This window comes from Asparagus officinalis, chromosome 3 (genome assembly GCF_001876935.1).
Source record: "Asparagus officinalis chromosome 3, Aspof.V1, whole genome shotgun sequence".
NCBI lineage: Eukaryota > Viridiplantae > Streptophyta > Magnoliopsida > Asparagales > Asparagaceae > Asparagus > Asparagus officinalis.
This window is the reverse complement of record NC_033796.1, coordinates 38,742,999-38,767,816: the sequence shown is the minus strand read 5'-3', so window position 1 is coordinate 38,767,816 and position 24,818 is coordinate 38,742,999. Positions and strand designations below refer to the sequence as shown.

The 24,818-nt window shown below is 36.5% G+C and overlaps 1 protein-coding gene across 2 annotated transcripts in view; it reads left to right on the top strand.

The window, feature by feature from the left end:
• The window catches only part of LOC109833856, a 27,710-nt gene extending 2,892 nt beyond the window's left edge, over positions 1 to 24,818 (top strand). Inside the window, exons 4-20 of one of the 2 annotated variants that reach the window (XM_020401683.1) lie at positions 906 to 983; positions 1,065 to 1,149; positions 1,267 to 1,349; positions 1,533 to 1,590; positions 4,097 to 4,207; positions 5,408 to 5,465; positions 5,661 to 5,757; positions 7,655 to 7,690; positions 11,536 to 11,672; positions 12,823 to 12,893; positions 12,995 to 13,048; positions 14,219 to 14,361; positions 14,569 to 14,709; positions 20,052 to 20,288; positions 20,738 to 20,797; positions 22,915 to 23,148; positions 24,305 to 24,818. In XM_020401683.1, the coding sequence (XP_020257272.1) occupies positions 906 to 983; positions 1,065 to 1,149; positions 1,267 to 1,349; positions 1,533 to 1,590; positions 4,097 to 4,207; positions 5,408 to 5,465; positions 5,661 to 5,757; positions 7,655 to 7,690; positions 11,536 to 11,672; positions 12,823 to 12,893; positions 12,995 to 13,048; positions 14,219 to 14,361; positions 14,569 to 14,709; positions 20,052 to 20,288; positions 20,738 to 20,797; positions 22,915 to 23,148; positions 24,305 to 24,451 (1,830 nt within the window). In that variant the 3' untranslated portion in view covers positions 24,452 to 24,818. The remainder of the gene's footprint in view (positions 1 to 905; positions 984 to 1,064; positions 1,150 to 1,266; positions 1,350 to 1,532; positions 1,591 to 4,096; positions 4,208 to 5,407; positions 5,466 to 5,660; positions 5,758 to 7,654; positions 7,691 to 11,535; positions 11,673 to 12,822; positions 12,894 to 12,994; positions 13,049 to 14,218; positions 14,362 to 14,568; positions 14,710 to 20,051; positions 20,289 to 20,737; positions 20,798 to 22,914; positions 23,149 to 24,304) is intronic. The other variant, XM_020401684.1, reaches the window with a different exon arrangement.

Here is a 24,818-nt window from a genome sequence, read left to right as displayed (position 1 = left end):
GTATTTGAGGGCAACAGCGCAGAGGGATGAAGTGGAGGAGAGTGATGAAAGGGAGGAGGAAGAGAGTAGGGTGAAGGAGAAGGAGAGGCGAGAGGGTTAAAGGCTGCGACAGAGCATGGGGCAAAAATGGTCGAGGACGACTCGAGGGAGTGAGTAAGAGAGTGAGTGGATGTGGGAGGTGAAGACAGGAGCAGAGGGAGGGGAGGAGGAGTGATGGTGGAAGAGGGAGAGGGAGAAGGACTAGGTGGGGGGAGGGAGAGGTGAATGAGAGAGAGAGATCGAGGAGAGAGATGCTGGGTGTTTTTGCAGAAATTCAAGATTTATGGGTAATTTTGTAAATATGAGAATTTTAAGGGTATATATTTTTCATTCACCACTCAAGTCTTGCTGTCGGTGACTGGATAGGTCTTATTGGCTACACGGGATCACTTTTATACCTTATTGTCGTCGGCCAAAAAGTATACCTTATTGGTAAAGAAGTGCTACTAAATATACTAATCTTGTAATTTAGCCAAATTTATTGCATTTTCCAGATAAATTTATTTTACGTGACTATGCATCCTAAGAACCTACCCTCAGGTCGCTTCATACCAAGTTCCATAGAAATATTGATCTATCATATGCCTCTTTTAAAATATTGCATTTTTCATTCTTGTTAGTATCTTTTTAAATCTGCGATATTGCTCAAATATTTCCTGCCTGCCTCCATATTCCATTCATATGCCATGCCTGTAAACTTTCTGGTGGTGTTTGGAGCTTCACCTCCTCAAAAGATGACTGGTTTATATCTGATAGTGCTTCCTACATCCTCCTGTAGAAAATTTTCAATTTCTTGTGAAATACACATAGCTGGCTTTTTGCGAGACATTACTTTCCACGCTTTAAAGAGCTTATGGTCTTTGCAGGTTCGCTATGCATTTGAGCTGCTCACAAATCCGTTGTGGAAGAGAGATTATGACATTTTTGGTATTGATGAGCAGCTGGTGAGACAAGTTTTTTTAATGATTATATAACATATTGAAGTTCATATGTTTGACGCTTTGTTATCATCTACTCTGATATAGTGGGTTGTCGAAAAGGTGAAAGAGGCAAATGATGGGTTAAAATTTTCTGATATCCAACTACCATTACTCCAAGCATCTTCATCTGGTCAGCTAAGTTACTATAGTGAATTTATTTGTTGTTGATAATTTTATATACCTGGAAGCATTTTTACCTGTCCTCGTTTGGATTAATAATTCACACATTTCCTTGGCTCTGTTTCAGATAAGACTATCCAGCCCGTCAACATGGTCACATCTGAAAATTTCATTTCTAAACTTGGTAAATCGAGAACAATGTTAATACAGGTCAGATCACTGCTATATTATATGATTGTTATGATGACATGATTTTTTTTTGTAGAGCAACTATCTTCATGAACTGCGCACCATTAATTTATTGTCCTGACTCATACCACCTGTTACATGATAAGTTGCAATTAAGTTGTTTAACTATTATGCAATTTATGATATAGCAATTTGCCAATGTAGGTTTATTCAGATGGCAGTCCTCGCTGTATCAAATTTATCAGTACATGGAAAATGATTGGTAAGTGTTTCATTTCATTGAAAATTCAGTGCTCAAACTTGCTCATTGCTTATGATGATTGGTTTTCTGCTCTCATTATGTCAATGGGTTTATAATTTATTACTTGAATTAGTTATCTGTAGAGCATTCGTCATGTCTGATTGATATGATGACCATTCCTTATTAAATTAGCTTCAGTTTGATCTAGTGCAGGTCTTGAGGCTGTAGACATATATGTAATTTAGATGTATGGATATAAGCTTTGCACTTTTCTCTTATCCCTTGCCTTTATGGCTAGATTTCTATTTGCCAGGTGAACAATCAATTAGTCTATGTTATTTCATCTTTATAATTAAAAGATATAACTATGGAGCCTCTTCTTCATAATCAATGAAAATATAGAAAAAATCTTCTGTTCTTTTATTCCAACGGTTGTCAATATGCAATTGACCATTTATCATAAGCTTGTTATAAACTTTATTTTTGGTTAGAATTTAGAACTAACATTTTTGCAACAATACATATAACTTGATTGAACACATACATATGTCCAACTCAAACAAAGGACGAGGATTCTCTTTATGTTGCTTGACCTATTGATGTTCATTTGCAAAAGTCTATTGTTCAATTTTGCTTAGACTGTTAAACTTCCACTTCTAGGGTGTATTTTTTTGCAGGTGTGGTGTGGATAGGACGATAAACATCCTTATTTACAGTAATATATGTCCTAGAAACTATGTACCACAATGTACCTGACTTTGGCCCTTCGCTTTGTCCCATCTGTTTTGTAAGTTTAGACGTATTATGTGACATGTCCAAATAAAACAGAAAGCTGTAAAAGAGCCAGCCAAAAATCCAGCAACATTTCTGATCTCCAACACATGCTTGATGTTAGGCTATTTGTCAACCTCACACCATAAGGTGCATTCCACGGGTGTAATTCTAGGATAGAATGCATTTGGGGCTCTTTTCAGATTCAGGATCAATTCTTAAATATACTTACAAAGTGCACCATGGGTTGTGTTACTTGGAATATCTGAGTGTTTGCTATAATATAGCTTTAGATGCTGTAACACGTTTAAAATAATAAAAAATAAAGCTTAAGTAGTGAAGTACAAACCAATGCAGAAAATCCAGAAAAGTATCAAAATGCAGAAAAACCTGAAACTGCCATTCAATGCGCACTACTGCACCTTTATGTGAGTGTACGGTTTATGCTTGACAAGAGATGTTACCTGCATTAAAAACTAGTTAATTGCATGTAAAAGCAGTCTTTAAGTTAAAATGTAAGCATGAGTAGTAAGCTTAATGATGTACTCTTTAAAGTTTAATAAGCTACATTATCTGGGTACTCCTAATCTGAAGCCCTGCCTGTACCCAACTTGTACCCGTATCCATACTCGAACTCCTTCGACACTCCTTGCATATATGCATACATTTATTTGGGCATATACTCAGTTATTCGGTACATGTTTTAATTTAAAACACTTGTCATACATTTTTTGGACATGTAACCTACACTTCATATTCACTTCTTGAAACTCGTTGGGGATAATCTAGACAGGTCATATTCCAAATTATGAGTTTGAAGGATTGGTTGGATGTCTAGTTCAAAAAATAGTGATTTTCCAGTTTATACTCTTCATAATAAAAAGGCATAAAAATGTTATAGGAATTTTATTCCAATATATAATCTATGTGTATATAAGTATTTATATAGCCGTGTCCCCATACTCTACCTTTTACAAATTTGCTATGTCCCGTACCAGTACCTGTATCCATGCAACATGAATAATAAGTCTTATCAGAGCATCTATCGTGCACAGGCTAGAACTCAAGCATGCAACCATGTTAAAATTTCAATTCTTAAATATCGAATGAAATGACTAATAAGTTAATAGCCAAATGTCCACTAGGCACATGTTGAATAGGTGGGCATTATTGTCTCAAAACACCTCATGAATCTGCCCTTAAAAAAATTATGCGTTGCACATGCGGCCTCATAACCAAGATGTATTCTTGGCCGCATAACTGCCACGTGGCCATTTTTTCCGTCTGCCCAAGGGCTTCATACAATGATATGAATGTGCGTTTGCATTTATCTGATTGCATATGCTTTTATACCGATCTATGGTCTTGCAGTCAACTGTGTCATATTGTATATAGTACCAATGAAGTTTTTTTTTTCTTTTTTTTTTGTTCTTTCATACTCATCTTCTATGTACTCATTTCCTGGTTGCATTCCTCAATTTTATAGGTTTGTTGACTGCAAAATAAAGCATAAGAAAGAATGTTCATATTTATATTCTATGTATTCTTTTGCATGTTGCATACCTCAATTCTGTAATTTGATTTATGAGCAAATAAAGTATAAAAAAATCATTGAAGTAGTTTTCAGCTTATTTTTCTCAGAATACTCTGTAGCGCTGCAGGCTCTTGTCTAGCAATTGATAATATTTGTTTCAAAATTTTCCTTACGTGCTAATTTTATGTGTTTAGCACTTGACTTGCTTGGATGGACTTGCAGCTAATTTATTGGATGAGGTTGTGGACACTGGCATGGTGGAATTAGGTGATGTTCAACTAGCGTCTTTCTTTGCAGAGAGGAAGCGTACTCAACAGCCATTTTTTCGAAATGGTAAGACTCACTTTTAGTGATTTATGCTATTATTATTCGTATTGGATATTTCAAGAGCCTAGATTTCATGCAACAAGCCATTCCGTGAGAAATTTGCCGACAGATTGTATCATAAAATTTTGACCTGATTAGTTTAAATCCATGTGAGAAGTTCTAAAATGTTACGACTGTGTGGAACTACTTACGGAAATATCACATAAAAGTCAATCTGGAAACTGAGAGGAGCTGGTCAGCATGTAAAGTGGCCAATGTTGTAATCTATTTTTATTTGAACAAATATTCTGTTTGTAAACTAAAAGAAATTGGTTGTTAATATTGGAAATATGAAATATGGTACAATTTTTTTCGGTGGACGGTGCAAATTGATTTGATATATTATCAATCCCAAAATTCATTACCTTAATCGCAAGGTCCAGCAATAGATCATAATTTCCAATCCAATCCAGTCCAGGTAATCTGAATATAAAAGTCTATTAATGTGTAGATTGTAAGAAAATGATCCTGATTTTTGAAGTTCTTGACAACATTCGCAACATGGATTTGAAAGATTACTCTCCTACTGTATAAGATGATAAGTGTTTTTCTTTATATATATTTCTGAGTCACAAGAAGGTATTATAAAGCATATAACATAAAACAATTTTGATGTGGCTCATCACAAGTGACATCTCATCATGAAAAAATTCTAACTGTTTACAGAGGGACCTTGTCAATACTTTTCTCGTGCTACTTCTAAGGATTTAGAATACTTCTGAACATACTTATCATCAAACATCATCAATATCAATGAATTGTTTTTTTTTTAAACTGCGATTAGCTATTAATCACAACTCAATGAAAATTTTCCAAAACTCAGAATCGTTTCACTGCTTTGACTTTGAGTTTTTTCTAATTTATTTGACCAAGCAAACTGTAGGAGAGAGACCATGCCTGATTGTAGAAGCCAAGTTAGAAGATAGGGACACCTATTATGCTGATTATTTTGAAAATTTATCTCCATAGTTGTTTCTTTATAGACTGGTGTTTTGACCTATTATTTGCACTACATTTTGATTAGATAAGCATTCAACTCAAGCTATCATCCATGCAATCCAATAAAACTAAAAGAACAGGAAAGTGTTGCAATATAGCCTTTGATAATTTTTTTAATATTCATAATAGCATAAAAATGACCATAGCATCACTTGATAATTGGTGCAGGTGTCCCTGCTCTTGTTGCATTTCCTCCTAACTGCGTAAGCTCAAATTGTTTTGTGAGGTTAGCTTTGATCAATTTGTCTAGCATTGTAACTTTTATATTCTTGTTAAATTATTTCAAGAGACATTCTAGACAATAAATATACTATGTTTAGGCCATATTTGTTGTGAAGTCTCTCATACATTGGTAATACTTAGTAAAAGAAAATTTTGTTCGGTTGTTATGCCTTTTATTTTACATAAATTCCCATCGTAGGTATCAAGGAGATCACACCGTGGATGCAGTTATTGATTGGATGGCTACAGATATACTTGGTTTACCTCGCATCCTATATTACACGAAGGAAACTTTGGTAACTCTTAATTTTAGATTTTGGCTCCATTAACTTTAGCAATTATAGAAAATTTGATTGATTAAGCAGGCATGTGTGTGGAATACTAGATACGAGCTCCGACCTTATTTAGCAATTTGAGCTAACAAGAGATGAAGTGGTGAGGCCGATATGCTCCAATGTGATTAGTAGGGTAGGCCTCGCCACCGATCTATCTTTTGGTGGATCATTGAGTAAAATGAGCTGCCACCTCATAACCATTTTTCCATACATAAATGCATACATACATGCGTACATATTGAATGTTTTCCATGATACTTCCAAATTATATTTAGCTTACATTTATTGAAACTGGTGTTGAACTTCCTGAAAAGTTATGGCTGTAAGCCTTATTAGAAGGTTTGCCTTGGGGTTAATTATGGATAGACCCCTTGTAGTATCGCACAATTGTGAATAGACCCTTATAGTTCTATTTATGTGGATTGACCCCTTGTAGTATTGACCCAAGTGCAAATACGCCCCCTTAGTGAACTTTTTCGACTCTTTTATGAGTCAAAATATTTAGCAATTGGGGATCTATCCTTACCAATAGAACTATAAGGGGTCTATCTGTCTCCTTAAAGACATGCTGACTATTTTAAGAGTCAAAAAAGTTCACTCAGGGGATCTATTTGTACAAATAGAACTACAGGGGGTCTTGCGATCCTACAAGGGTCTATTCGCAATTAAGCCTTTGTCTTAGGGTGTAGTTTAAATTTCTTCTTTTCCTGAACATGTTCTATAAATGCAAAAGCACCATTGATGGGCAAGGTCAGCAAAAGAAACTGTTGAACTTTGGAGTCCTCCATGCAGCTGCAGAAAAAAAACCGTAATTAAGGATGCTAGTCTAGTGCGAACACCCTGCTTTTTTGAATATAAAAATGACTACAAGTTTTGCTATTTAAAAATTTTCAAATCCGCCCTGTGGAGGGTGAAAACCTTCCCAAAAAGAGGATCCATATGTATGTCGAGCAGATTCTATTTAATTATTCTAAAAGCTATCTTTTGATATTTCCTTAGCTTTAATAAGGGCCATGATTAAATTAGTTTTCTTGTTTGATATATATATATATATATTTAATTTAGAGGGTTCTAGTTTCTTTTAGAATCCTAATTAGTTAGAATTAGGGATCCTAGGTTTATTTTAGTTTAGGTTCTCTGAGCCCGCAAGTATACATCTTCACATGTTCTTTTAGTTGACGCCTCACAAATTTTGGGTGTGAAGACCAAATGTATGAAGGCTTGTTCAATGTGAAGCCGCCATGAGGATATGAAGCTTTGAACTATCTTTTATTCTCGTTCTCACAAAAACTCTAATTGTCACATCTCCCTCTTAAGCACTAATTTCTGTGAAATCCACATTTCGCGGAAGAGAAGGGGCACTAAGTCAGAGAATTCAAGGAAAAGAAGAGGAAAAAAGTATGCAGAAACTTAGCAGATCATTATTGATTCTTAATCTATCTATACCCTTCTCAAGCATTTTCCTTTCACTTGATCTGTTGGTTTGAGCTAATTAAATTTGCAATCCATTGGATCTAAATTATTTTGCATAAAATAAGGGAGATCTTACACCAAAATTTCCTTCATTACATTGGATTAAAATGCTTTTTGTATATTTACTCTAACATTATCCTTTTAAATAGTTCTCGAAAAAGTAATTTACATATTTCCATGTGATACCCAGTATGTAATTGCATGTTTTCATTTTTTTTCTTTGTTAAAATAAGATTTTCTGCCAAAAGAATTATTTCTAATATGAATATTATAATTGGGCCAAATTACTCTATGTTCAATATGCTTTAGTTGTTGCTTGTATTTATTATGACACCTTTCTGGAATTCATGCTAAGTTGCAATATGGGGCCTCATCTCGATTTCAGGTGTCCAAATTCTTTGCTGAGAGCGGTTATCATAAGGTACCCTTCTCTCAAGTTATCTGTTATTTTTACTGTTAACCTCGTAGTTATTGATGTGCTATTCATGTAGTATTCTTGTATCACATAGCAATCTTATGTGCTTAGAGCAAGTCCAGCAAGCTCCGAACTATGCTCTGAAGGCTGATGTGGCGATGGTTCTTGCCAAACCCCCCTCCAGCAAGCTCTGAAGCCGCTCCCAACTAGCTCTCCGTTCCTACGTGGATGTCGAATCCTTCAGAGCTCCCAAGCGCTCCACAAATTTGTGGAGCGCTTGGGAGCTCCCAACTGGGGTGACATTTTACAAAACCCCCCCCACAAGAAAATCATACCAAATCAGGAACCAGTCGGAGGTCGTGGTCGTCGTGGCTGACTGTCGAAGGGGTTGGGGTTGGTCTCCGACCGTTTGAGGTTGTCCAAGGGGTGGGATTTGGGTATCGGATTTGGGGGAGAAGATGAAGAGTTCTTTGTTTTTTTTATCTGGGTGCGCTGTTTGAGGTTGGGATTTGGGAGAAGATGTAGTTTTTTTTTTTTTGGGTGCGTTGTTTGAGGTTGGGATTTGGTGTTTTGATTTGAGATTTTTTTTTAATTGCCTGAGTTGTGAATTTTACCGTTGTGATTTTTACCTCTTGAGTTGGAAATTTTACCGTTGTATGAAACACGGACACAAGCTCCTCTCCAGAATTCAGCCGTTAAAAATGAAGCCGTTGAAAAAGTTACCGTTGTAAAAAATCTTCTATAAATTCGTTTTACTTCAATACACAAATCATTACAGAAGTCGTAGAAGAAGGTAACCCTATCGAGTTATCGCAATCTGCAACACAACAAGTGTCATCCCAAGAAACACCGACCACAAAGAAGAAGAAGGCTTATACGCGGTCCGAAAATTGGACTGTCCACGAGGATAAGCTTCTTGTGTCTGCTTGGCTGAACACGAGCCAAGACGCCATCCAAGGTACGGGGCAACACAAAGATAAGTTTTGGCACCGAGCTAACGACTATTTTATCCTATACTCCACCGATCCAACGAGCCGCACGCCAAACCAAATGATGCATCGTTGGTCAACGATTCAACTGTCCGTCAACAAGTTCTGCGGGTCCGTCAACAAATTTTGTGGGTGCGTTGCTCAGATTGAAGGAAGACAAAGATCTAGTACGGGAATTATTGACCAGGTAAATATTTAATTATGTTTGATTATTTTTGCTCAGATTCAATATGTTTAATTATGTTTGATTATTCTAAAATTAACTCTTGTGTAGACTGCAGAAGTAAAAGAATTATACCAATCTCTTTATGGTAAGCCATTCGTGTTTGATCATTGCTGGGTTGAGTTGCGTCATCATCAAAAGTGGATCCAACAAATGGAATCTTACAATAAGATTCGATCACAGCCGAGAAGAACCACAAACTATGATTCCTCACCAAACAATTCCATGCCAGCGACCCCCATCGAGTTGAACACTGACTCGGATGATGTTATAGCAAGGCCTGAAGGGAGGAAAGCGGCAAAGCTCAAGAGGAAACAAAATGTGGAAAGCTCTGGATCCGCTACGTCCATCATGGGAGAGGCTTTCGCGTGGATGAAGCAAACCACCAATCAAAAAATAGAGCTAAAACAGAAGAAACAAGATGACGATATCATGAAGATGGATCTCTCAACACTCAATTCAGTTCAACGACAATACTTTGAAATGCGTCAGGCAGAGATATTGGAGAGGTGGATGTCCAAGGATTCTTCCTAATTATCATATATTATCTTGTATTAGATTTATGATTGTACTCGCATCGCATCCTAATTAGTTCTTCCTAATTATCTTGTATTAGATTTATGATTCTACTTGAAGTTGAAAATTTTGGCATTTAATGAAAACAACTACTTCATTGAAAAGAAAATTAGGCGTAGTACAACAACTCGAACTTCTTTGCTGAAATTACATTAGAAACTTAATCCTCGTCGATGGATCCCTTGAGCTGCCACAGATGCTCGATCAAATCATTCTTTAGTGATTTGTGTGTTTGCGTGTTCCTAATCCGATGATGATTTTGGATGAACTCAGTTAACGATCACAAAAGTGATTTGTGTGTTTGCGTGTTCCTGATCCGATGATGATTTTGGATGAACTCAGTTAGAGGCACCGTCTGCACATGAGAAGGTTCAACGACTGGTACCGAATCAGTAAAGTCGAAGTTGTTGTCCAATTGACAATCACGTTCATCTTCAACGATCATGTTATGCATTATGATACAAGCTGTCATGATATCTTTCAGCACACAAGGTTGCCAGAAACGTCCTGGTCCACGAACAATCGCAAATCGAGCTTGCAACACGCCAAAAGCTCGCTCAACATCTTTTCTTGCGCTTTCTTGTTGTTGAGCAAAGTACTTATGCTTGTTTCCTCGTGGTGCTGGAATAGTCTTCACTAATGTGGACCACTCTGGGTAAATCCCGTCGGCGAGATAGTATCCCATATTGTACTCGTGGCCATTAACAGTATAGTTGCACGGTGAAGCTCTTCCCTCCGCAAGTTGTGCGAAAACCGGTGAACGATGTAGCACATTGAGGTCATTGTGAGACCCCGGCAGTCCAAAGAAGGCATGCCATATCCAAAGATCTTTGCTAGCTACGGCCTCCAAAATAATTGTAGGTTCATGAAAATGCCCAGTATACATACCTTGCCAGGCGGTTGGACAGTTCTTCCATACCCAGTGCATGCAGTCGATGCTCCCAAGCATACCAGGAAAACCTCGTTGTGAGCCTTCCTCGAGCAGGCGTGCAACGTCTTCATTAGTCGGTGAACGAAGGTATTCCTCCCCAAAGATGTTGATAATCGATCGAACGAACCTCTTCACGCTCTCAAGCGACGTACTTTTACCGATCCGAACGTAGTCGTCAACGGCGTCAGCGGATGCTCCATATGCGAGCATCCGCATAGCTGCAGTAATCTTTTGAAGGCTAGATAGTCCTAACTGTCCAGCACCATTCCTCTTTTGGACGAAGTACTTGTCATGTTCGACGACAGCGTCGTGGATTCGAAGGAATAACGAACGCGACATTCTGAATCTTCGACGAAAATAATGAAGAGGATATGTTGGTGTGTCAGCAAAATAATCTTGGAACAACCGATTGTGGCCTTCCAGTCGGTATCGGTGGAGCACGGTACGTCTTTTGTGTTGAACTGAAGTTGAACCTTTCCCTTGTACTTCTTCCTCGACGGCAGCAGCTCCCATAAGAAAGAACGTCTTCATCATTTCACCATCGCTAGAGCTAGATGAGCTAGACATTTTGTTCTGGGAGACGATGGGTTGAGGTGAGAAGGCATCGAATTTTATAGGAATCAGTCGGTTGACGGTCAAAGTTTGCGATAACTCGAAGTTCGTGCCCAACCTCGAAGACCGCGAGCTACCTCGAAGACCGTGTGCGTTCCCTCGAAGACCGCGGGTTACCTCGAAGACCGTGTGCGTACCCTCGAAAGCCGCGGGTTACCTCGAAGACCGTGTGCGCTCCCTCGAAGACCGTATCCAACGGTTAGAAATAAAATACAAGAGGTTTAAATATAATTAAAAGTAATGGGTAAAATATCAAAATAGAAGAGGGGTTTTTTTGATATTGTTGGAGCTCCTAACTAGGAGCTTGTTGGAGCTCCATAAAATAAGGAGATGCTCCCAAGGCCTATTTTTATAATTTTTTATACCAAAATGCTTGAGAGCTCTTGAGAGCTTGATGACTAGGACTCCTAACTGGGAGCTTGCTGGACTTGCTCTTAGGACCACTCCAATTTGCCTCTTTGCGAGGGTTCTATTGAATAGCAGGTTGACTTTTTTTTTTTATCCTTGTTACTTTTGATAGGTGAAAGTCATCTGTTTCTCAAAAAATGGAGAGCGTGCTGTCCCTTTCATGCGGCAAGCTGCCAGAGATTATTGGGCCTATGCATCCTTTAGTATGGTCCTGTGGAGAGAAGAAGATTCTTCGTTTTGGTGGAACATGTATGTGCCTCAAATACCATACAATGATGATATGTTTGATTCCTTATCTTGCTGCTTCTCAAAAGAAAATAGTTTTTTTCCAAAAAAGAATACATGTTATCTTTTGGTTGTTCGTAAGCATTAAAACAAATAATTGGCACTCTTTATTTGAAATCTGTGTTCCGTTTGTGCTGCAAAGAAGTCATTTAAAAAAAAATGTACTGTGATGGATATAAAAATGGTTGGAGAACATTATCATGTTCCCTGACAGTTTCAGTGGGGGTTTGTACCCTGATCTTTCAAATATATTATACACATTAGACCATATTACGTTTCCATGTACTGGATCCGGATAGTGCATGGTTCGACATGGATCTGAGCTCCGACATCAATTTGGTGAGTTGAGTTATGATTTCTTTTTTCATCCTTAACAGGCAATCCCTTATCTACTTAAAATTGTCTACTCAGACAAAGATTAGGTTCAGTCATTAAGTTGTAGCCTAGCTGCAAGCTGAAATTGGCTAAAACAGTGACGAGGAAGAAAGCTAAAGAACAAAGGAGAAGGAGAATATAATTTTACTTGTATGCCCTCTCCTCCTTTTCTCATTGTATTTTAGTGTCATAAAAAGTTGATGTTCTCTAGTGTTATATGAATTATGTTTTATGTCATGTTTAGAGTATTATATGACACCGGCCCCATTTTAGAAGGTATCCTGGGTAGGAAGTCCTTTTATATAAGCTCTAGGGCATTTTTGAGTGTTGTGAATAGTACGTTGGTCTTTTGTTGTGCATTTCTGTGCCTTCTGCTTTATTTCTAAGCTCAGTTACAGAAGAATCAGTTAATCATCCCACCTTCATTCTCATTTCTTGACCTCGGATCAAGTGCATTCTTTTTAGCATTCCATATAGGTTTGGCCTTTTGTCTTTTAACCATCAATAGTTACTATCTTCTGAGCTTGATAATTGAATTTTTATATGTTACGGTTTACCATCCTTTGTACTGAAATCCTTCCTACACATTGTTTTAACTGTACTAAATGTATATAGATTCTCATGGTGAATCACTTGCATTCGTAACAATGTGATAATTATATTGCAGTGTTTCCCTGTGTTGAGATCATCTTTCTTCCATTCAACTGAGTGTAACTGATGAATTTACTTCATATAACAGGTTTAATGTGGAATCGGCTCCTTCCATTGTTATTCTAAAGGATCCAGGGGTCCAACCTTTTGTTCACCATGGCATGCATCTCCCTGTGCTTCTTTTTCTTATCTTAGCCTGGCATATCTCAAGTACTTGGTTTATCAGCAAAAAGACTAATAGTTGATCCTATCTATTGCAGGAAATCTAAACCGTTCACAGTTTTTAAAGATCATGGAGAATAATAAACATCAAGGTCAGATTATCCTAGTTACTAACTCTCAATAGATGTATAAACGAGGTAAACTCAGCAGGCTTAACATCTTAAACTCCACTTTCTTAGGTCGAGGCAGGTTAAGCTTTCTATGAGCTTGAATCATAGCTTGAATGATCATGTCGAAATTTGGATGTTTGGTTTCAGATTCGCTTGTTTATGAAACTTCTTTATACTCCATTGAATTGAACGTACAGAAATTGACCAAAGTAACTACTATTTAACAAAAATTACATGATGATAGTGAGTAAAGAAGTTTAAAGCATGCACATTCATCAACTAGTACATTGCCATTTAGGCAGTGTTCTATAAAGGCCAAGGTTTTAAATGTCGGCCACCATGTCTGACATGGCGGCGACATGTCGGATTGGGAGGGCTAGCGACACGACATTAGGATTTCAAAGTCGTATGTCATTTTTCTAGCTCATATTGGACATGTTGGGTGCCATTGCAAACATTGTGCCCGATATTTGAGATTTAAAAGTCGGCCGATATCAACGTATATGTGTTTGGGTTTTTTTAAGTATTTGCGTTTGGGTTTATTACCCAAAACCCGAACCCAATGATGTTCTCTTTTGTTCCCAATAGCTAGCTAGGGCAAATATAACCCAATAGCAAATTAGGGCAAGAAAAGACACTACTCCCCATTTCTCTCGTTCCTTCGACATCGCAACTCTGAAGCCCCTCTCATTTAGGAATGCTTAGATTATATTTCATTTAGGCCATGACGTTATACATATGCCCACCACCCGAAATGGCAATCTGACATTTAGTACATGTCCCTCAATATATCCCTGATTTCCGCTATCCGACATGGATTTTAGCTGTTTGGCGTGGACCCGACATCTGACATTTAAAACCTTGATAAAGGCTTGTTGTCTTCATTGATTACCTTATAGAGTAGTGTATGCGTCTAAATCATCATAACAACATCAGTGCACTAGTTAAATTTTAAGTGCTTACAGTAAAGGATCATGCTTCCATTGTCTTTAATTGTCAAGTTTAATCTTACTGAGATTGCATAGGGAGATATAAATACCAGTGAGATGGGGTTCTGGTGTCTAATAATCTTTGACTTGCATTTATTTGAACATATAATTTTATGTGGCTGTGGGAGCAGTTCTGAATAATTTGGTTTTATTTTATTTCCAGAACTTCCTCAGCTAAGGAGTGTGACATCAATGGAATTAGGCTGTGATGCAAACGGTTATTCCCGTGCTGGAAATAATACAGTGAGCTGGTACTGCGTAGTTCTTGCTGGGCGCCTTAGTGTAGAACTGAATAAAATGCGTGAAGTAATCCTTCTCTCTCTCTCTCTCTCAACCCCCTTCCACCCTCTCTTATGCGCGTGCACGTGGAAGTAAAGATTAAATATAATAACATCTTAATCTGACAGTCCAGCACAATCATTTCTTGCTGATTTACCAACATAAAGCAAGAAAAATTTATCAGCTGTATTTGACCTTTCATCGACTTACAATATGCACTTGATGTCAATGTAGACAATGCGGAAGGCCAAACAGATATTGGCAGGTAATGTTGATTCAGATATCCCTGAAGCAACTGTTTCAGCATCAGCTGCTGGTGTTGCTCTAAAGGAGAACCGCCTCACCTTTACATGGCTGGATGGTGAGACTCAAAAGGTTTGTCATTTCCAATGTCACTTTTTCAAGTTTTTCTCTCTGATTGTGGTTAAAGTATTAAACTGGATAGATAACACCGGAAAGTTAGTTTGTTGAAGTTCTCTTAGCTGCTTATGGTTAGAATCATGCTTCCATGAAGCTAGCCAATTGTTTGATGGTAGTCCCTCGCTTAACGAACTGTCTACTAGTAGTCCTTGTTAAGCTACACGTGGCATGGGGTCTTGGGGTGAAAATGGGGAATGCTAGTTCGGAATGATGAACCTTTGTCAATCTGTCATAGAGCCCCTTACTAGATTTATGATCTGTAACAGGTCATCTTTACCCTTTCATGAATGTCAGAATGAAGCACCAAAGAGGCTAGATACTTTCTTTCAAGAAGCTTGCAATGCCTGTTAACAAACATGAAAACAGAAATGAAGCACTTTTTTAATGTATGTTAAAAATTTATCAGCTGTGCATAGAACACAGATTATCATTTTCTAGTGATAAGTTGATAATGGGTATTGCAGGGTTGACTTGATAATAAGGAGCAGAACTAGAGATTTAGAGTTGAGGTATTTAGACTTTTAGAGATGAGAGTTTGGGCTATGGTTAAAGGATAAATGAGAAGGGTTGTGTTAGGTAGCTAACATTCAGCATAAAATATAGTCGGATCCACATGAAAAATGAATCCTATTATATACTCATTGGGGCGTTCCTACCGCGAAAATGGTAGGAGACTTTTACAAGAAAATAGAATCAGATTAGCTACTTAGAATATAGGTATATTTACCGGAAAGACCATGGAATTAGTGGATGTCATGCTTAGAAGAATGATAAATATAATTTATTTACAAGAAACTAAATGAATAGGTGAAAAATCTAGAGAAATTGAAAAGACCGGATATAAATTTTGGTACACGGGAAAAGAGAAGAATAAGAATGGAGTGAGAGTTCTTATAGATAATATAATAAAAGAAAGTGTTGTACAGGTAAGAAGAATTAGAGATAGAATAATACTAATAAAAGTTGTTTTAGGTGTAGAGGTTATTAATATTAGTTGTACTTACGCACCATAAATAGACTTGCCCGAGAGTACTAAAAGGGAATTTTGGGATAGATTAGATAAATTAGTACATGGAATCCAATTTAGAGAGAAATTATTTATAGGAGGGGATCTTAACGAGCATGTTGGTAAGGATAATAACAGATATGAGAGGATAAATGGAGGTTTTGGGTATGGAGATAAGAATGATATGTGTAAATTAATTTTAGAGTTTGCAATATTGTATGATTTGATAATACCAAATACACTTTTTAGAAAAAGGAATGAACACTTAATAACCTTTAAAAATGGTTTTAATAATAGTCAAATAGATTTTTTTTCTTACTAGAATGACGGATAGGTTAATATGCAAAGATTATAAAGTTATACCAGAAGAGACTACATAACATAGATTGATGGTCTTAGATATATCTCTTAAGAAGTGGAGTAGAAAAACTAACGTAAATAAGAGACTAAGAACTAAATGATGGAAATAAAAGGAGATAATTTAATACAATTTAAAGATAAGATATTAAAAGAAGATATATGTGACATAGATAATGAGACTAATATTATGTGGAATAGCATGTCTTTTTGTATTAGTAAAATGACTAAAGATATACTAAGAGAATCTAAAGGTTATAGATTAGACGATAAGGAGAGTTGATGGTGAAATTAGAGAGTGCAAAAAGTTATTAGAGAGGAGAAACTTTATATAAAGAGTAGCAAAAGTGTAGAAGTATGGGAAAACTTAAAAAAAAAAATATAAACTAGTAAGGAAGAAGCAAAAATTAGTGAGAATAAATACAAGGCTTATGAAATTTTTTATAAGAAGTTAGAATCTAAGGAGGGAGAGAAAGATATATAAGCTTGCTAAGATTAGAGAAAGGAAGAGTAGAGATTTGGGTAATATTTGGTGTATTAAAAGTGAGGATCAAATAGTTTGTGTCCGACGAGGAAATAAAAGAGAGGAGGAGGAGTTACCTTTATCAATTGTTTAATGATAACCAAACAAGTGAGCAAAATGGAGATTTTGACCATATAGTGAATGATAGGAACTATATATATTGTCAAAAAATTATGATTAGCGAGGTTAAAGATACTCTAAAAAAATGAAAAGTGAAAGAGCTGTAGGACCAAACGATATCCCTATTAAAGTTTAAAAATATCATGGAGATATAGGCTTAGGATGGTAAACTATTTAATAAGATTGTCGAGACGAAAAGAATGCCGCATGAGTGGAGGATTAATACTTTGATACCGATATATAAAAATAAAGGGGATATACAAAGTTGCTCAAATTATCGAGATATAAAACTCATGAGTCATACTATAAAATTTGGGTGAGGGTAGTTGAGCAAGGACTAAGAAAAGAAACAAATATATCTGAAAATCAATTTGATTTTATGTCTGGGAGGTCAATTATGGAACCTATACATATTTTGAGACGGTTGATGGAGAGCTATAGAGAGAAGAGAAATGATCTACATATGGTTTTTATCGATCTAGAAATAGCTTATGATAGAGTGTCTAAAGAGGTAATGTAGTGGGTGTTAGCACAGAAACATATATCTAGTATATATTGATGTGATTAAAGATATGTATAATAGAGTAACAACTAGAGTAAAAATTAATGAAGGAGAGACTAAATCATTTCCTATTACCATAGGTTTACACTAAATCTTAGCTTTAAGTTATTATCTTTTTGTATTAGTTATGGACCAACTTACTAAGCACATTTAGGATGAAATCCCATAGTATATTTTATTTGCTGATGATATAGTATTAATTGATGAAACTAAAAGATGCATTATTTTTAAAGTAGAAAGATAAAACAATATCATCATTCATTTTAATAAACGAAAAATAACTAATTAGCATAATTGTTAGTGTCAAGCGGTCTAACAAATTTTAAATTGACTACATAGAAATCTGCAAAAACTGATTTTAGTGAGAAAACAACTTAAACAGGTCTGAAATATGATATTGGGTCCTAACTAGGTCAACGGGTCTGAAATTTGGGGTTTTAGTCTTTTTAGATCCAAATGGGTTTGAAAATTGGATAACGGGTCTGTAATTTAGGGTTATGGATCCAAACAGGTTTGAAAATTTGATAACGGGTCTGTAATTTGATAATGAGTCCGAACTAGGTCGGGTCCGAGGGGTTATAGATCTAAACGGGTCTGGTAAAGGTTTTAGAATTAGTTGAACAAAATAAAAATATATGGAGTGCATTTCTAGTAAAACTAGAAAAGGAAGAGAGCCTATGATACATATTGATGGCTAAGAAATACCTAAAACTAATCATTTTTACTATTCAGGATCAATCATTAGGCATGATGGTGAGATAGAGGATGATGTTGTGCATCGAATCAAATCGGGATGGTTAAAATGGAGGAGTGTCGCGGGAGTCTTATGTGATCGTAGAATACCAATGAAACTAAAGGAAAAATTCTCTAGGACGGTTATAAGACCAACTATGCTTTATGGGTCAGAGTGTTGGGCAATTAAAAAAAACATGTTTAAATATGAGTATAGCAGAAATGAGAATGTTGCGATGGTCTTGTGGGTGTACATTAAAAGATAGGATAAGAAATGAGTGCATCCATAGTAAATTAGAGGTTGCGCCTATTGAGGATAAAATGAGAGAGAATAGATTAAGATGGTTTGGCCATGTACAATAGAGACCTTTTAGTGCACTGATTAGGAAAAAAGATAATATTAGAGTTAATAGGGCTAGGAGATCTAGAGGTAGACTTAGAATGACTTAGTTAGAAACAATTAAGAAGGATATGATTAAGATTAACTTAACGGAGGAGATGACCAATAACAGAAATGAAATGGAAAAATAGGATTCATGTAGTCGATCCCAAACATTTGGGATAATGGCTTGGTTGTTGTTGTTGTTGTTGTTGTTTGGACTATGGTTAGGGAAGGAGGTCGAACAAAGAGGAAGCAGATATAAATGGAGGGTTTCATACTGGACAGAGGATTCACACCGACATTGGTCATGGCACAGAGGGAAAAATTTTAGGTGAAAAATTTATTTACTTTTTACACTTGGAAGCACCCATCGATAATAATTTTAGGGCCGGAATTACTGAACTCACAGAGTACCAATTACTTGAAAAGGACTCTAAATATCTTTTGAAAATTCCAAAAATATCTTGGGAAAAGGCATGTTAACTGACCAGTGAATAAGAACCAAGCTATAACATTGCTTAAACCTAATTACTAACCCACGGTGCCAATGGCGGATCCACAAAAAACTTCTTGGGGGCCGGACAACATGCATCTATTTCCCTAAAAATAAAAATATAGTATTATAAAACTATAGTACCTAATGGAAATGTACTCCGTACACTTTATCAGTTCCTTTGCATCATATTTTGTTTGTACCCCTACACTCTACGTAAATCCGCCACTGCTACTAGTGATTAGATTTTTATGCTGATGTCAGAATGTGATTTGTCTTATTTGCTTTATCTCCACATTTTCCCACTTTCTCAATGAGCTTAAGTATTGTTCTGCGTCACTTGACCTGACCTAGAGAAGGGGTTGCTTTTATTACTGGACCTCAATATTTGACTTTTTTAATTTATTTAATTGTATATGAGATGCTTTTTCCTGATGATTTACAAACTGTAAGTGTTCTCTCCTAGCATTTTGCTATATATTTTACTATGTTGAGTAAGCATCCCTAGGAAGAAACAAATGTTCACTAGTATGAACTATGAAGAAATGAAACACGAGATTTTCTCTCTTTTCCATAATACTAAGCACTGAAGCGAAGGAGCACAAAGTTGGAGTAAGCATTCAATAGTATGTTGTTATTTCATTCCCTTTCCTTCAGTTTCCTTTTCACTTTTCTCCTTTTTTTTTATGTGTGCACGCGCGCGCATGCTTTCTCTTGCAATTCACCAATTTCGTTTGTCAATCCAATTCGTAAAAGGGAGTATCCACAGGTGTGGGTACTGTATCAATCATCTAAGAAATGAATGTAGCGTCAAACACACATGCATGGATCATTATAGCTTTCGGAAGTTTGCTCCCCAAGTCATAATGTACATGCATAAATGCAGTTTTTTTGCTCAAACAGTTTTGCAGTGATTAGAAGGTAGTACATGCATTAGAGTAGCATATAATTTGTGATTACCTACTATCAGCACAGTTTAAAATATCTTCAGTTTATTGATATTTGCAAAATTTGTAGTTAGCATAAACTTTTTGTGTTTCAGGAGTATATCTACATGCTAATGTTAACAAATTTATAAACTCCTTTCAGTTGGTTAACCCAAATTTTATTACGTTTATGCAGAAATATTGTTTATTCTACCTCTATTCAGAGAATATCCAAGAAACTTGCGGGCCTAGAGGATATGTATTAACCGAAGTTCCACGGCTGTTTATCGTGCGTTACAAAAGGAACTCTACGGAGAGAGAAGCAATGGCTAAGAGAAAGAAAAACAATGTCTGGAGCATATACCAGGAGGAGGATACTAATGTGGCCTCCCAGCTAGTGGCAAGGTACAATGGTTCTCAGGACGTTCAAGAGGTATGCACATTTATTTGTTTCCATATGTCAGTTGCTTATCATTTCCGATCTTCTCCATGCAAATAATTCGCAATTCTCCCAGTAGTTGAAGATGACATCTATCTGTCATAACAATATCTTTTCCCCACATTTACTTTACTCACTCCGAATAAAATGTCACTGGACCTATGAATTGTTTTTATATGATAAATTAATTGATAAAATTTTTGTATAACCGGGCAATTGATGAGGCCAATGTATGTTTGTTAATTGTAGGCTGTTATTTATCCAATATTTTCTTGTATTGTAACATTGGTGGATGAACAAATTGATGGCCTAACATTGTTCCCTCATTACGTGCTCAATTTTACTTATTGTGGAAGATGTATTTTATGTGTAAGAAAAACAAGTAATAATATTAGAGATGATAAGATTATGTAAACTTACTTTTTGTCCTGTGGGCTTCTCAGATCATTCAGTGGGTCTCGCATATAATTGAGGATGGTGATACCCGTGAGCTTCCCTATTTTGTAAGTGGTTCAAGTAAACGCTTCTACAACCCCCCCCCCCCCAACACACACACACACACACACACACACCCCAACTGGCATATGTTTCATTTTGTCTTGTTTGATTAAAAGCATTTACACCTTTTTATGTATGGAAGTTTTCAGGTGGTAGAGTAGAGGGTTGTGGCCTCAGTTATAGAAGTTCTCATTACATTGAAATTACTTGCAAAGTTATAACAGCATATTGTGCCAAAAAACTGCGTGGATTTTCTGAATACCTACACTTTGGCTGGCAAACATTGTAATACATGCAAGGATACAAGTGTCCAAATCAGTTGCATACTGGTTTTCTGTCTGACAGATTAAAAAATCATGGGTGACGGCAACGGAGGTTTCTAAATCAGGAGAAAAGTGGAAATTGATGATCTACTACTATCTTGTTTGTTATCTTCAAACCAGGAAATGCCGGATGAAAGAAGATAAAACTATTCTAATAGCATCCATACAGAAATATGAATTTTCTCAATTATTAAGAAAATTTGGGAGATACAGAGTAATGAGTATAAAAATCCAATTAAGAAAAATGACATGAGTATTTAGTAACTGATTGATCTTCTGACAGGAACAAGCAACTAAAAAGATGGAAACAAGAAAAGGATTGTAGCATGGTCTTCCTTGAATTAGATAAGTGCCAAAACCCATGCCACGGCACCAAAACTCTGAAGTTATGGTGAGGGTTAATGGCTATATTTTTATATCCTAACATACCCTGCAGATACCCCGCAGGTATATGTTCCTTTTATGAGCCCACAGCTGGACTCATGGAGTGGTATCTTTTTTTAATCCGCTTTAGAAATTTGTGACCAGTAGGATTCATGGGTTGCTCTGGTATCATGTCAAAGTCCTTACCACTGCTTCAAAACTCCAATGTTATACTAATGGTTGAGGGTTATTCTAACAATAAGACGAGATTAACTATCAAGTAAAGAAGGACATCAAGAAAGGAGCATTGATATAATAAGTTGTATATATAATAGGGCATTGCAGGAATTTGTTTTCTATTTCAGAAAATTCCTCATTAATGATTTATTTATTCTTATGTTTCTCATCTCTGTCTCAACCAAAAATTGTTTAAACTCCAGCTCAACTGCTCGAGTACTTAGTTTAGATACTTGAATCACACTTTTCTCTCCTCTTCATTTAGCAATTTAGTACTTTTACTTGAATTGTATTATTAGGGTGAGTTTTATTTGTTGTCACATCCATTAAGACAGCTAGAAAGGGAGGCAACTCCTTGGTTGGTCAATTTGAAGACTGGGACTATTCTATCTTCTCAAATGTGAAAATAAATAAATCATTAATGAGGAAGTCTCTGAATTAGAACACAATTTCCTACAATGCCCTATTAAAAATACAACTTATTATATCAATGCTTTCCCTTCTTATTCAAGCTTGCACCATGCACACAGGTCTTCCCAGGAAAATTCTTTTCTCGCTATTCTGTGGTAGCTTCAAGATGAGCTTGGAACCTCCCCGAGGTCCAAGATGAACTCTCGTCAAAATTCCACAAATCTGGGGGCATTCCTTCCACCCTTTCCTCACAACACCAAAGCCAAAAAAGATACATCTTATAGTTATCTAGAACTTTTGTAGACATGCAAGAAGGAAATGCATCTAAACACTCACAAATGTCCGTCTTTGTATTGGCAACTATCGAGATAGGATGTGTTTTTTTTTTAAATTTAGATGTAGATTGTGTGAGATATATGGCTTGCATCGGATATATATGCTAGGGTAATGTGGTGTCTTCTTTTGGAGAGGGAACCATACAAATCGGGCGAAAAAATTGCACTGTCTACACGCAATCCATACATCAATAACTGATCTACTAAGCGTGTAGTTCAGATTGAATAAAAGTGTGATACCGGTTCACTCAACTCAATTTAAACTGACAATGCTGATAAACCACATGGATTATCGTGACGAACATATGGTCTTTTATGATTATGTTTATGTTACACAAGAAATTCTTGTAACATCCTACTCATTGTTCAGTTATCATCACTATTCGATGATGTTATGTTATATAACTAATACTTCCAACTTGATGCTGACCCAAGAAGCTCTTGATAATGTAGGTTGATAATACTCCAGAGCTCATCCCAGAGGATGCAAATCCGATGTGGACAAAACGTGCCCGCAATGTTTTTTCTGCAGGAAAAGGACTGAAGCATAGGGTTCAGGGTTTCATTTCTGCTCTTAGTGAATACATGAAAGATCCCCGTCTCGGTCCAGTCTTCCTGTTGGGTGCATGTCTATCATTCGGAACCATCTGGGTGCAAAATAGTCAGCCGACTCAACCCACTCAAACGGTAAGAAATGTTTTTGGAGTACTCATCTCCTGCTAAATTTCTCTTGCATACTTTCTCTGTGCTGCTTGTTTCTTGTTTTGCGTGAAAAGATCTTGTTACTGATGGGGTTGGCTAATTCATTGACACTTTCATGATATTGCTTTTGAAGAAATTTTCAAAATCACCTCAACGGAATTATTTTTTAAGAAATCGACCCCATTCATTTTTAATTATAGAAATCGACCCACTTTGAGTTAATTACGGTACTAATTAGTCGGGGTTGCCAACCCCGACTAATTAGGAGCCTAATTAGCAGCCGCAAACCTTCCCCGCTTCTTGACCCCGCTTGTAATTAGGCTACTAATAGGCAGAGTTGGCAACCCCGACTAATTAGTACCGCAATTAACTCAAATGGGTCGATTTCTATAATTAAAAGTGAATGGGGTATATTTCTTTTAAAAAATTTTCAGTTGAGGGGATTTTGAAAATTTCTTCTATTGCTTTTCCTTGTTTTCTGGTATATCTATCATCAATCATAAAGATTCAGTAATGATAGTAATTGGAGATCCTGTCCCATGGCCCTTCTTTCTTTAATGTATGCATTTAAAGAAAAATTTAATGTCGCGGGAATGTTAGGGTTGAAATAGAAATTATAAACAACCAGTGGTTTCTTATTACGGTACTAATTAGTCGGGGTTGCCAACCCCGACTAATTAGGAGCCTAATTAGCAGCCGCAAACCTTCCCCGCTTCTTGACCCCGCTTGTAATTAGGCTACTAATAGGCAGAGTTGGCAACCCCGACTAATTAGTACCGCAATTAACTCAAATGGGTCGATTTCTATAATTAAAAGTGAATGGGGTATATTTCTTTTAAAAAATTTTCAGTTGAGGGGATTTTGAAAATTTCTTCTATTGCTTTTCCTTGTTTTCTGGTATATCTATCATCAATCATAAAGATTCAGTAATGATAGTAATTGGAGATCCTGTCCCATGGCCCTTCTTTCTTTAATGTATGCATTTAAAGAAAAATTTAATGTCGCGGGAATGTTAGGGTTGAAATAGAAATTATAAACAACCAGTGGTTTCTTATCTTCGTAATATTTTGCTTTTGGACTTGTTCTTTTGAAAGATTGTGTGGTGACATGTTTCCCTAACTCTTTCTTTTGCCCCCGCCAGAATGATGGTACAGAGAAGAAAAGAAGTCGCAAGGCTGAAAGATCAAACCATAGAAGGCCCTCAAACGTTGAGAAACCTTCTTCCATCACCGATGAAGTACCAAAAGATGCATATCAGATGTTACCATCGGACTCCGATTCAGAATAGCTGTTGGGTTTCATAAAATCAATAGTCCAAATCAAGCAGGCAGACTGGCAAATACCTATGTGGGTTCAAATCATGTCCCTTCGAGGGGCAGAGTTTTACTGATTTTGAGTGGTGATATGAGAGTCATGGCTCTGCTTCAAACTGTAAAGATGAACCACATATTTGCAAGCCTTTTTTTGTCCTTACAGCTCAAAAATTGTCTCTAATTATTAGTGTGCGCTCGAGGATAATGCCTTCAAAGAGCTTGATAAGAGAACCATCTCAATCTTTACTCCGTCATATAATTAAATTTTGTTTTTTAGTTGTAGTGTACGAGATATATCTTTGTATCATACATGCAAATATCCTGCTACTTTGAAGATGCTCA